Source organism: Parasteatoda tepidariorum, chromosome 8 (genome assembly GCF_043381705.1).
Source record: "Parasteatoda tepidariorum isolate YZ-2023 chromosome 8, CAS_Ptep_4.0, whole genome shotgun sequence".
Classification (NCBI taxonomy): Eukaryota; Metazoa; Arthropoda; class Arachnida; order Araneae; family Theridiidae; genus Parasteatoda; species Parasteatoda tepidariorum.
In genome coordinates, this window is record NC_092211.1 from 90,719,893 (window position 1) to 90,734,485 (window position 14,593).

The window sequence follows — 14,593 nt, forward strand, 5'->3', positions numbered from 1 at the left end:
TATTTTAATATATATATATATATATATATATATATATCACGGTGATATAGACAGTGAAAAAAGTTGGTTAATAAAATTACGATTGGAGGGAAGGTGTTGCACAAGAGATTACTTTGAAAAGTGATCAAACCGGCAATTAGTTTTTAAGAATCAACAACGGATTTAATTTTAAAAATTGAGAAAACGTAAATGCATTTATTCAGGTTTTTATTCTTAAAAGAAAATTTTATACGACCTATATTTTTACGGGATTAAAGAAAAAAAATCTTCTCTTTCAAAAAGAAAGTTACCTGAGAAGAGGTTTGCTTTGGATGCTGACTGCTGGAACTGCATCTCCATGTATTTTGGCATCAAAATGAAATATCCGATCACGCCATTCACTCGGAATATTCCACCCAACTGGTAGAATATCAAGATCGGATTTCGTATCAGTCGCAATATAGTATTGCCCATATCTAAAAATTGCAGTATTTCAAGATGAATTTTTATAAACAAAACACAAACAGTTAAAAAAAACACACAGGGACTTGGTTAAAATGAAAAGCCTTTGTTACATCCATGAAAACTACACTCTCCTTTTAAGATACGGGGTTTACTTTTGAGTAAACAATAACCTATCTATTAAATTAAATTTTAAAAGAAAAATATTTTTTCTAAAGAAAATTTTAATTTATCAAATACAACAGCTTTTGTCCTAAAGATAAGTAGTGTTATTATATACTGGTTTTTAAATTTGATCATCAACTGTGTCTATTGAGAAACGGAACTTTAAATTTACGTGCCTTGTTTTATTTGATGATTTATCATTACTTCACCAGTCAGTGACTGCTTGACTATCAGAATGAAATTCAGTGGAAGCATTTATGGTTTATTTACAGTTAATTTCACTAAACATGTTTATAATTCTTCTGAATTTTCTTGTTGTTTCAGCAAAAGCAAATAGTTCCGCTTTACATGTTGACAATCCTACAATTCTTCGTTTTCTGTTTTTCACAAGATTATAGAATTACCTAACATAATTACACACTGTGATAATGATTCACCTCTTTTACCATTTTCAAGACCTGCATCGTCCCAATCCATTTAAAAATCCCAATTGTTTATCATAAAACAAAACATAATCTTTATAACAACTAATCTAAATAAATAAACTTATTGCAAAAGAAATATCAGGAAGCGTTCTGTTTGCCAAAAGGAAAGTTCACCGAAAATTTCTTGATAATTTCTCTTATTGACTTAATTTGTAGGATTAAAATATCTATCCTCACCATTAATTATAAGATGATTAGTTTTATTACATTTTTAGATCATAATTGTTAAGTAATGGTTCAGTTTAAAACAAACTGATTCCATTTTCATCTTTCAAAACTTCTGTAACTTACAATTTAGAATCTTCAATCACTCCAAAATAATTCAGATGAGTACTTCAGATGAGTGTGAATAATTTTGCTCGAAATGAATGAAAATTAATTAATTAAAAAAAATTAAATTTTTTCTTAAAAATACTTCTTTGAGTATCCTGAATCAATTTTATAGGCTCACAATTCTATTGCTTACTATAGCACGAAACATGCTGTTATGAATCTTCAAAACAGTGAGTCGTTTAGAAAAATTAAATTTTTTGTATCTTGTTTTCTGAAACAAATAGATTTATAAATCTGAGATTTACATTAATCAAGTTGGAGAGATAACATATCATTCATTAAGACTTCAAAATGCATTTTATTTTCAATTTATTGTTTCAAGTGTTTATTGATTGAAATGTTTATTGTTCATTTAATCTAAATTTTTGAACTTCTATTGCTTCTTTGTTTTATTTCCTGTTCCCTTGTGAGGCAGTGAATTGTCTAATTCATACGGATTCATTTCCTAATAAAGCCATATGAAACACACACATATATTATTCTCCTATATTGTAAGACTATTAATCAAGAATCTATCATATCAAGTTTAGGAATATGTGTAACTCCGTTGTTGTAGAACATTAATATCAATAAGAGTCAAATGTCTCCTCTATTATTTAACATGGCAAAGTTTTGGTTTACAATATGTGCAGAAACACAACTAATTATTTCCATATTCAAACTAAATATTACTATAGTAAAACTAAAAATGTCCTACTTTTAAGAGTACCAGTCTTAGCTTTTGAATCCTGCTTTTGTGGGAGAGGTTTTGGAGCTTTCACTCCTGGAAATCTCCTTGGGAAAAGCCACATGGGTAGGGAGGAAAGCAACATGAGCAGTCCAATGATGATATAGCCAAGCCACCATGCTCCGATCCAACGCGGGTCATCAGTGCCATAACCAGGATCATCTACTCGGAAAAACTATTATCAAACTATCACAACATTAAAATTTACAAGATTTTAACCACGTTATTAATTTTACAAAATATTCAAATTATGGTATTACAACGACTGTACAATCATTTTTTCTTTTCATTTTTTTCTTTCCTTTTTTAAAAACATTTATAAAAATAATTAACGCTTAGTATTCTGTGTCGAAAAAAAAATCTATTAAATAAAGGGGGCAATGGCAATTTAAAACCAGAAATTGCAGTTTTTTTCGTCCATTTTGAACGCATTTCATAACCCAACCCTGGTAATATTTTTAATAGTCTTTGAAAAAAACTAAAACTAGTTTTAAAGAATTTTATTGTTGATTACTTAAGATTCTTTCGAATGAGAGTTAATTCATTCATTAAATATTGACCTAAATACCAGTATGTTTTTAAGTACTTACACTTTCACATTATGATTATTCAACAGTATTATTCAACATTATTCAACAGTGAATTTGAATTTCGCATTCGTAACTAGAAATATTCATATTCGTATTTAGAATTTAAACTAAGTTAATGCTTTAATTTAATTTGGAACTTAAATAGACAAGATAACAACAAAAACCACTTTAATTTGATTTCTTAATTTTAATGAGACAAAGTATCGAGCATCAAGTATCTGAAAGACGTTTTATAAATTGATGAGCGAGAAATATTTTAGCGATGCAAAAACAATCAAAATAAACATGAAAAATGAACTTCGTCAACGAAACTTTTCCTATTGATGCTCATAAAGAAGTTAACTTTTTTATTTACTCCTTAATAATAACAACGTTCCGACTAAAAACTGTTTAGCTTAATAATATATATATATATATATATATACAACAAAAATAATAAATACNATGCTCGTTAGGAATCCTTAGGCCACACAGATATCTGTCGCCCTGTAGATGCCTGAATTGACTGATGTTAACACAGGCGGGCATTAGGAAAAAAAAAATCTTTTAAGTTTTCGTGCCCCCATTTCAGTATCTTAAGGGCCTTACGAGCTCTGTTTAAAATGAGAGTATCATATCAGATATATATATATATATATAACAAAATTAATAAATACAAGAAGTAAGCTGCAAGTAAACAGAACTCATTAGATAAGTTCAAAATGAAGATGAAACAAAAAAAATTTTTAGACATATGAAAAGAAGGGGGAGGAAATAATAATTAAAAAAATAACAAACAACTGATTTAAAAAAGAAAAAAAAAGTATGAAATTTTATTTAAAAAAACGGAAAAAAAAGAAGATATAATCTTTTCATCAGCCCACACGATTATATCCGCAAAAAAGAATGTTTTCTAATATTGTATCAATATAGCCAAAGCGAAATATATTAATACAATAGTGTGAGGAGCACTCAAAAAAATTTTTTACAAAAATTACAACAAATAAAATAGAACACAATAAGTAAAAATAAAACGTAAAAACAGAAAATAAAATAAAATAAAAGGAAAAATCAATATAAAATATAAACTATAAAGCGAGTAGCGAAATCAGATGTACTTACATGAACGGGAATTTTTTCAAGAATGATTTAAAAATGTTTTTGCAACAAGATTGCCAGATTACAAAATATGAAAACAAAAGCGCTAACTAGTGGGTTTTAAAGTACAGTTCTTACTGCATTGCTGAAGTGATTTGTTATGCTGTGCATTGATTTGTTAGTTACAAAGGATGGGCCCGAAATGGATGTGCGCTAGGTAATATTATACTGGATAATTTAAAAAAGTTGACCATAAATAATTTCAGAAAACAGATGTATATTTAAGAAAAAATATAAAATGGATAAGAGAAGCATAAATTGCTTGTTTTGCAAATAGTTTTAGCCACGGATTTGCCCGAAATGGATTTGCACATGGAAAAATTAAGCAAATTAACAAAGAAATTATTTAGTAAATAATTTTGACAATGGATTTACCCGCAATGGATTTGCACATGGGAAAATTATATAAATTAACAAAGAAAATGTTTAGTAAATATATCCACAAAAATATACGATTAATTTAATGATTTTACATAAAATTTTATTACTTTAGTTGGGGTATCCATTGTTTGTTATCAAATTTTGAAAGAGTTTATCTATTTGTTTTTTGGATAAGTAAATATTACTACATATTCTTTTAATTCTGTTCATTTCATTAAAAGTGGTATTTAAATAGATGCTCCTAGAAACATTAGAATTGCAAGTAATTAGTTTATTATTATTAAAATTAAAATCATTTCTTTTATCGTATAAATTAACAAAGCAGATATTTCCAACTTTTATAATACCCAAATCCAAAAAATTGAAATTAATATTATCATCATGATTACGAAGTAAGATCAATTCCTCTGGGTAAATATCATTTAATAATATAGTAAAATCTTGGAAATTAAAGATAATTAAATCATCAATATATGTAAAAACAAATTTCATACTAAGAGTACAATTTTTTTCATAATATTGCAAAAACTAGTTAGCTAAGAGAGATGAATAATTAGATCCTTGTAGTATTCCATCAATTTGAAGAAAAATATCCTTTCCATTGTAAAGATAGTTATTAAAAGGACAAAAATTAATCAAAATTTCCCAATAATCATAATAGCAACAAAGGATATCTTTAAAATCATGGTAATAATTCAAAAGGCCATCTTTTAGTTTAGAAAGGGGAATGCTATTGAAAAGATCCTGGAAATCAAAAGTTGCAATAGAATTAATTTTATTATGTTTAATGAAATCTAAAATCAGTTGATTATTAGTGATAATCCAAGAGAAACCTTCTTTAGCAATATTGTTAATAATTTTATTTAAGTAGTTAGGGAAAATGGTGCCAGGTTTAGTTAAATAAGTATTAGATCCACATGTGATAGTTTTAAATTTTACAGGAATTTTATGAAATTTAGGACTGATAATTAAGTAAGGAAATTGTATATTGCTAATTCTAATTTTTAATCTCTTATCAAAAGCTAAAATTTTTTTAATGGCAATATTATTATTGAAATTACTAAGTTTAAAATTTTTACTATTTTTTAATTCCGTATTTAAAAAATCAGATTACGTTCAGATTATTATGTAACGACATCTTTAGCTGTTAACATAAGGATAATTGTTTTCAGGAGGGTATCCCGTCCCCTAAAGAGAACTTGGCTTTATATTCTTTTGGAGTGTTATCGTTATTTTCTCTAGGCGAGTAACTGATAAAAAGGTTGCTATATAACCTGCTATGAAGAAGGATTTTTTCTAACAGTAAGGATAAAGATGGAACTGCGTGCTCATTATGTGAAAACTAGGTCTCAAAGGAGAAACTTCTGTTGTTCTCTGTCAAGAGCAAAAAGGAGCGATTTTGATTGACTACCATTTCACGAGTAGCTAGTCTCGCGAATCAATAATGTAGTGTTTCTTTAATTTCAAATAAACACTAGAATGAAATAAAATTTCAATTATCAGAACAATGTTTTTAAACATTGAAAATAGTAAGATTATTAAGTTTTTATTAACAGTCACATCGAAGAAGAATTAGAACTGTTTATTAATTTTTCGAATTGATGTTTTACATCAAAAGTAATGAAAATTTATCACTATTACATTATTAAAAATTATCAAAATCGATCATTGGGTCAGTATTAATTTTTGATTCCGAAAAATATACTATCATTTTCTTGGAATGAGTGTTGAAATTCAGATTGAACTTCTGTTATTGGATTAACTATCATACATTCTTCATGCACTTCTAATTTTTTCATAAATAATATTTTTGAAGAGGATAGCTTACCGCAGCATTAGAAATTATAATTTCTGAAACACTGAAAAAGCTTTCCTTCTAGCTAAAGGTGTAAAATTACAAAAACTTAACAAGGCAAAACTTGCAAAGGCAGTTTTAAGAAATTAAGCAGTAAAAATTATAAGCATAAAGCAGTGAAGTAACTCATTTTAGTATTCAAAGGGTTCTATCAAAGGGATCTTTAGTATTCAAAGGGCTAAGTAACAAAGTATATTACTTAAAAGTTTAAGTAGAAAACTAAAATGAATTTACAGTTTAGTTTTTAATATTTTTTTCCAACGCTTTTCTTTTATAATGTTTAATAAAATAAATAATTTTTCTATAAATGGATTTACGATTACTATTGCCTGATATAATTCACTTAAATTTATTCTGAATCTTCATTATAAATCGCAATTGAACAAAATATACATTGGCAAAATATGCGATACGTTAGAGTTTTAAGCAAACGGAAAATAAATTTTAAAAAAAATATTTCTTTTCAGAAGATAAATATTTGTATTGACTAATGTGTTGTCTTAGATGAAGGTTATCCAAACTATATATGTCGTGGCAGAGGGACTTGAAGCGATGATCATCTCTTCAAGTTTAAGATTTGTTCCATAATAATCATACTGTTATTGATTTATTTAAAAAGAAAAAGCCTAACGATAAAGTTAAATAGAGTTTAGATGTTGGCAGGATTTGAGTTTCCTGTTCTAGTTGAGAAGCTTATTGAGATCCTACAAATATTTCGATCACTTGCTGTTTCAGAAACGTACAAAGCAGCTACTTCAGTAATTATTATTCAAAAGAGTCTTTCAAATAAAAATTTAAAAAAAGAAAGGCATTCTTATTCATTTTTAAATGTATGTATAGAATTACAAAATTTATGTCTCATGATATAATATCTCCATTATTATAATCATAAAAATACCGACATTTTTACTCACGTACAACGGCCATTTGCGTACATTTTGACATCAATACGAAACCGATAGTAAGTATTCGATTGTTAAGTTTACTATCATTATAAATAGTAAGATTATGTCATTGTTAACAATAAATTTAGCAGAATTCTAAATTTTATCATATTAAAAAAAAATTTCAGAAAGAGTATGATCATCATGCAACAGATATGAATCACTGTAGACATGACTTAAAATAAAAATTCTTTACAAAATTTCAATGAAATAGGTTTTAGGTATGTCGAACAATTTTGCTTCGCTACGTAACATTAACGGCGTTCATCACTTAAAAGGGGGTACGTGATGATTTTTTTTTTTTTTGAATAAACAGCATGACAATCTCAATTCGATTCATTGACAAAGTTTAAAATAAAAGACTTTCGGCTGATTAGCAGCGAGAAAAACTTATTTATTGAAATGCGTATAGGTCAATCCAATTGTTTCCTGAAACGTGTTTACGCCACAACAGGCGGAATTATAGAAAAAAAACTTTTTTTATGAAGATTTTCAGGGTTAGCAACTGTGTTTTCAATCACTCAAGATTCGAACATAGTTCTTTGCTTACATCGTCATGCAGGGCGTGAAAAAAAAGTTTGAAAATGATTAACTGTTTCGATATCTATACATCGAATCGAAAAGAGTGAAATAAGAGGCATTCCATATTTTTAAATTCTATCCAGTAATTTCAAGGAATTGATCTTCCCCAACTCTGAGAAGGAAATGAATTGAGAAAATTAAAATAGGGTACAAATTATTTAAAATGGTGGTATCTGGAAATGCATCAAACTGAAAAAATAAATAAAAAAGAATAAAAATGTTTCAATGTTCTTTCTTCGAGAAAACTTTAGAAGAAAAAAAAAATTAAAACCTGTCTATTTTTATGCTCTTAATCTGATGGGTCTGGAGATTGTCATTTTAAACAGTATTGATTCCCTTTCATTTTCTCGGTTGCAGTGAGATCTGCGAAACAATAGGATTACTTTTTTTTCCTTCTGGAAAACTTAATTCTGTCATAAAAATAGATCTTCATTCATAAGATTTCAAAGTTGCCCTCGATATAACCACAGAGGGTGGAGATGGACGACCAAATTTTCTACACGCATTAGATTTTTTTTAATAAACTATTTAACGCATATTTCTCGAGATATTTGACCCTTTCAAAACGTTTTTACACCTTATGTAACAATAATGCTTGACCCTTTTATAAGGATACAAAACATGAGGAAGAATCGATACTTTAATGGGGGATGTCACTTTTAATCAATCTTGTTTAATAGTGCAAAAGGTAAAGGTTAACTTAAAAAGTAAGGAAACCACTTAGAAAATTGCTTAAAACGCTTCACATTTTTGACATATTAAAATTTATATTTCCTTATTATTTGTCAAATACGATTCACTACAAAATTAAGAAAAATGTATGAGCCGTATAATAGAGCTACTATAATTACTCATATCTTGACTCAATTTTAAACAGATTTTTCTCAAATTTTAATGCAAGAAGTTCCGCAATTTACTTTAAATTCCTCAAAAATTTTGTCTAATTTTATTGAATATTTTTAAATGTATAGCAAAAAACTTAAGACGAAAAAATTAGTTTTTTATAAAAATACCCAAAGGTTTGCGAATTTTTTCAACTTATTGCATATAATTTAAATGCTTGTTATATAAGTTACAAAATGATTACATAGAATGCGAAAAAATACTATTTTTCGTTTGCAATTCATTGTCGGTCCTTCTAACCTCTAAAAGCTTTACATTTCATTGATATGTGGGAGAGAAATCGCATGATTCAAGCACTTCTTAATTTATAAAATTATTCTTTAAGTATTTCTTGAGAAATATGAAAAAATGTGTTAGCATAGAAGTTTTGCGTTATTTTGTCCACCCCTGTATGTATAACACAGCAAACAAATATTACATGACTAAAAATTCATGAGATCGAAATGGTGCGAATGGTGTTAATCTCGAAATGGTGTACCGATGTAGAAAAGATTGGAACGCCTGTTCACACATAACTATGAAATGAGGGGGAAATTTAATTTATTATAAATAAAGAAGAATATTATGAATAATTATATAAATGAAACATATCAACAAGGTTAGAAGTCGTGAAGTGAAACATGGTAGCAAACAAACCTTTTTGAAATAGAACGAAAATACAAGACTCAAACGATCCTCCACTATACAATATGGCCTAGCGGTCACGCAGCAAACTGGACGAGAGCATAACACATATGAAATTCTGCAAGAGTCAATATTGTCTTCGACACTTCCGGATAACGCGAAAATTATAACTCACCTTCTCGACCCGTGTTCCAAAAAAGAAGTAACTTCGTCTATTAAAATAAAGGGAGACAAAACCATTGTCTCGTATTCAATAGAAAACTTTGCCTTCACCGACGGTCGCTCGGATGAAACTCTTGACAACGGAGGAGCTGGTGACAACTTTACTTTTCCAAAGAGTGGAAGCACAAAGCAATTTAAGATCGGAGGAGGCAAAATAGCTTCAAACTACACTTCTGAACTCATTGCCATCCAAAAAGCCCCAGATGAGTACATAAAGCTTGAAGAAAATGAAAGAGCCAAAGGGTTAATCATCTTCTGCGACTGTAGAGCTGCTCTTCAAGTAATTCAATGGGGCTTCTTCAGGGCTAATTATAAATATACACAGAGCACTTCGCAAGATTTTCCATTTGAAGAAACAGTGCACCATGCAGTGGATTCCCATGCATGTTGGCATTACTGAAAACGAGATGACTGATGCCTTGGCAAAAGAGGCAAGACACTTAAACACCAGCAAAGTTACTCATGTCACTCTCAGCGATATCAATTCAGTGACTAAGGCAAACTTCGATGATAGTAAAATCCCAAATCAAACACCAAATACCTGAAATCAGTACCAATAGAACTCTCACCAGCACACTAACAAGACTCCGGACAGGACACTTTAGGGGGATGAAGATTCATGGTGACGGAACAAGGACTTACTGCCTCTGCAAAAATTGCCCAGACATAGAACTAACCCCCATACATCTTTTCAACTGTCCCGCTATACTGGCGCAATTGCAGCAAATAAGTGACAATCCGTGGGCGGACTTATATGAAGAAAATTGCCTTCAAATTGCAGATGTTGTATACAGGACCTTTGATCGGATTAAAAATTATTTTCTGTCCATAACACGACACCAACCAACCAACCAAGAAAACATATTTAGTTAACATATTTTTATTTTAGTGAGATTTGCATATCCAGAAGACAAGGAAACTCTTGGATCAAGTATTAGGAGAGATTTTGCTTCGTGGAGGACGTCTTGATGGAACTAACCCGCATTTGCGTTAAAGGAGAGGAAGACCACGGAAACCTCCCACAGCTAGCATGGCTGCAAGAGGACTCTAAGCAATGATCCGCCTACTACTGAGGATATTTTTACGTCGTCAGCACTGTGGTCGGTGCGAGCCGGGTACGCTATTCGTATCGACCAGCCATCGCTGGGGTTCGAACACAGGTTATCTCATTGGAAGGCAAGTGTTCCACCCCCTGCGTCACTCTGGCTCTAAATTGAAACTTCAAAGTTTATAAAAATTAAAAATTAATTAGAAAGTTAAAAAAAAAAATTTCTCCAGATTGTGGAAACTTTGATCTTCTATTAATTTATAAGATCTCTGCTATCTAATTCAAATAAAATTATTATTGCTATGAGTATTATGAGTATTTATTTATTTGTTTTATTGATTCAGGAATATATGCATAATGTTCGTAAGGCTGTTCTGGAAGTCTCTTTTGATTGAAAAAATAATGTTACTTTTATATGAGTTTGTATGAGTCACCGGGGACTCTTTTGTTCATCTTTAGACAGCGGCGTTTATGCTAACAATAAAAATGGCTCTAATTGTCAAACTGAAGAAAAGGCAGTGCTCTATATAAGCATAAAGACCGTTTGTGAACAAAATTTTAACATTTGTTACTTACTTAACTAATTTTTTCAGCTGTTAAAAATATTAAAAAAATGAAAATTAGTCAATTTTTAACGATTTTTGTGGAGGGTGAAGTACCGAAGCTCTTTCACCAAGAAAAACAGGATGTTTAAATGCTTGAAGCAAAAGTATATATTTAAACTATTGCATGTAATTCACCATTTTGCCATAAATAATCATCTGTGATTTAGAACGGATAAAATATCTTAAATAATTTAAGAAATATTAAACTTTTCAAAAGTTTTAATTTGGTGACATCGAGATAAGAAACTTCAAAGTTAATAAATAGGTCTCAAGTTTTGCAAATTTTTTATGAGCCCTGATAATGTACAGTCAGAATATGTTTTTAAATATTGAAAAAAACAAATGACAAATGCTTTTTAGTTTCACAGAACTGTTGCTTTTTCCATAGCGCCGTTTTCAGAATTAGCTCAGATGGTGCAGGCTAAAGCTGATCTCACGAATAACTGTTGCAAACTCACAGATGTCTTTGATTATGAAAACAGCATATTATTTTGAAACAAAATGTTATTTCAATGAGAACCTTAAATATGTCAGCTATTTGTGAAAATCGCTCTTTAAAGCTTGAAATTATAGCATAGTTTCGATGAACTCAAATTATAGCCTTTCTTTCTTTTGCTTCAAGTTAAAAACAGATAATTTGTGGCTTTTTTTTTCTCTCGGCATAAAAACTTCAAAGAAATAATAAATTTGTCTGACAAAAGCAATACTTACAAAAAGGATCTTCATAGAATTGCAGACACAAAGAAGAAAGCAAAAATCCCGATGCGGGGCCAAGTAATTGAATTATCATTGATGTAGCTGAAAGTATATTAGTTATAAAAAAAAAGTTAAACAAATAAATTCTATAAACAAGAAAGCTAGGATTGCCTGTTATATTACAGATGTGAATTGTCAAAACATTTTAAAGGATATCTTTTCACACAGTATTTAGCATAAAAATTAAAAATACCTTTATTAGAATTTGGAATTTTTAGAACCATCTGTAACATACTTGAAGAGCTTAGTGGAAGAACCAGGTAAGTGGCATTTTAGTGAACTAGAATGAATTTGAGTAAATGAGCTCTGAAGTTTATACGCTTTTCTCCTCTCGAGTAATCTTTATGTTTTTAGTATATTTGTGAAGAGATAACTTATAAAAGTTTTCAGTGTATAGTTATTTAACCTTTACTAATTTATAAAAGAGAAGTTTTGATGATTTTTGTACATAGCATCTGTTTGTTAGTATGAAGGATTTTTAACTCTTAATTTTATTTGAAAAACAAAATTGAATACGCATATATTTAAACTTATATTCATGAAATAAAATTTTAGCACCCACAATTTGGAATAAACTAACATCAAGTTTTATTAAGCTTTGTTTGTCAGAAAATCATCCAAAAACAATCAGAAGCAGCCTAAACCGCTATTTATCGTTTGGAAAGACTAGAATTTAGTAATTATTGATTTGAAAAATATTTTTTTAAATAGCGCTGATAGTGATCAAAATGTAATATCATATCATTACATCTAATGGTATGTCAAAAACTGAATGGAAATATTTTGTGACAGAAAAAATATCTATATTTTCCGAAATGCATAAGTTATTTGCAAATTTTCCATTAGAGACTAGCAGTTTCATGCAAAAATGAACTTTTTTTTTTAAATTTATAAGAAATGTTTATAAAACTGCTTTGGGTATTTTTTCTATCATGGTCAACTACGTGATCGTGATTAGTTTTGAGACTTTCATTTTTCATTCTAATTTAGGTTATGACTTCAAAAATTTCCGTCGTTGAACAAGCAATCCACTCAGTGGTTACACTCAGTCGAACTTTTTAGCCTTGAATCTAAAAGATTACATTCACCTTTCTAAAAGAATTTTTCTTAAGTGTGACAGTATACGCGCCAACTGGTGGTAAAAGCCACGAAAACCTCTCATGGTAAGCCCGATGCCGATCTGTCCTTACCAAAGTATAATCTACATCAGCAATGGAATCTCTTCGGTCACCATCAATCTCTGTGATTCGTTCATATTCACTGTAACGATGAACCCTATCGATTTTTAAGAAAAAGGTGCCTTTTGTTTTGTTAAATATAAAAAATGTACTCTTAACATTTCGCTTCATTTAACGCTTCATTTAACGCTTCATATTTTAAGTGTGCCACACTTTAAAGATTGCTGAACAGCTTCTTGGTATTTTTAATGTAAAAATAATAATCCAAAAAAAGGGAAATTTTTTGTTGATAATACTCATTCTATTTTATTTGAAACTGTTTTGATATTTACAACTCATACTAATATAGTTACTGTGGAAATAGGTTTGTTACTGTCCACCGAATAGTATAAGTACCAGTGAAAATTGCTCAATTTTGATAATTTTTGACAATCAAGAGTTTTTCTCGAGCAATAATATCATGTTCAATGACATTGAATATCATTGATTTTTATTTTGAAAGGATGAATTTCTAAAAACTTATTTTGCTCGACCAAATAGCATAAAACAATCTGGAAAAACAACAAGCAATAATAAATAAAGAAACTGGAATTATTTTAGCTTAATTGTATATCTCTTTCAATTTTTCGTATGATTTCGTTTTATTGATCTTTTTCCAACCTGTATGAAGAACGAGTATTCATCTAGTTATAATGATAATAATATACTGAACAAGTTTCATAAGCACAAAATAATAGTTATTTTCAACGCGAACAAAACACAACAGAATAGACTCTTATTTGTATTCCAAAAATATAAAAATCAAGCTATTTTGCTTCAAAAATATCTTTAATATTTTTAAAGCTAAAAGAAAGTAGTCAAAATAAATAAAAATATCCGTCTTTTCAGCCCGAACTAATTTAAAAAAGGTTTACAATAAAAACCAATGAAAACGAAATCCATTACAACAACGACATAAACATGAAACTTCAATTTCTTTTAAAAATATTCCAAATGCTTCATAGTATATATTTATGATCACTTTTATAAGCATAAAAAATGATACAGCAAAACAACGAGGTCACAAAATAATGGTTGGTACAATAATCACAACGCAAGCACAACAAACAAAGCATAGTTAAATTGTTTCATAGCACTGCAGAAAAGTTATAAGTGATTTTTTAAGAGAGGGCTTTCACAACAAATGTTTTTAACGTGGGTTTTGACCCAATTTAGAGCTATAGAAACTGTCACATATTGAAAACCGGACAACACTATTCATTTGTACAAATAATCAATTAATTTGTGTATAAGAAATTAAAATTACCGATACTTACCGAAATACATAGCTGTATTTTTCTTCTTGATATTATCGTCTAAATACGGCGTACCAATTGTATAGAAAGCGTTGACGGCAAACCCTTTCATAAAAGTTCCAATAAAGAAAATCGTCACAGCCGTTAACGTTGGAAACTTATCACAAAAGTAATCCTTCTCTGCCGAATCACACAGCTCGAAATCTGTCCTATTTTTGTAATGGTCCAACTTGGACACCTCCCGTATGGCGCCGTACAAGAAATACGGAGAAGCCATCACCAAAGTACTGAGGAAACCTATCATCAACGCTAAGGCGATGAA

At 29.4% G+C, this 14,593-nt stretch overlaps 1 protein-coding gene across 2 annotated transcripts in view; it reads right to left on the reverse strand.

Moving 5' to 3' along the window:
• LOC107441395 (solute carrier organic anion transporter family member 74D) overlaps positions 1-14,593 on the reverse strand; it is a 30,873-nt gene that overhangs the window by 11,943 nt on the left and 4,337 nt on the right. Inside the window, exons 2-4 of one of the 2 annotated variants that reach the window (XM_043054100.2) lie at positions 11,754-11,840; positions 2,122-2,313; positions 291-455 (exon numbers count right to left, since the gene is read on the reverse strand). In XM_043054100.2, coding sequence (XP_042910034.1) covers positions 291-455; positions 2,122-2,313; positions 11,754-11,840 — 444 coding nt within the window. The remainder of the gene's footprint in view (positions 1-290; positions 456-2,121; positions 2,314-11,753; positions 11,841-14,593) is intronic. The other variant, XM_071184383.1, reaches the window with a different exon arrangement.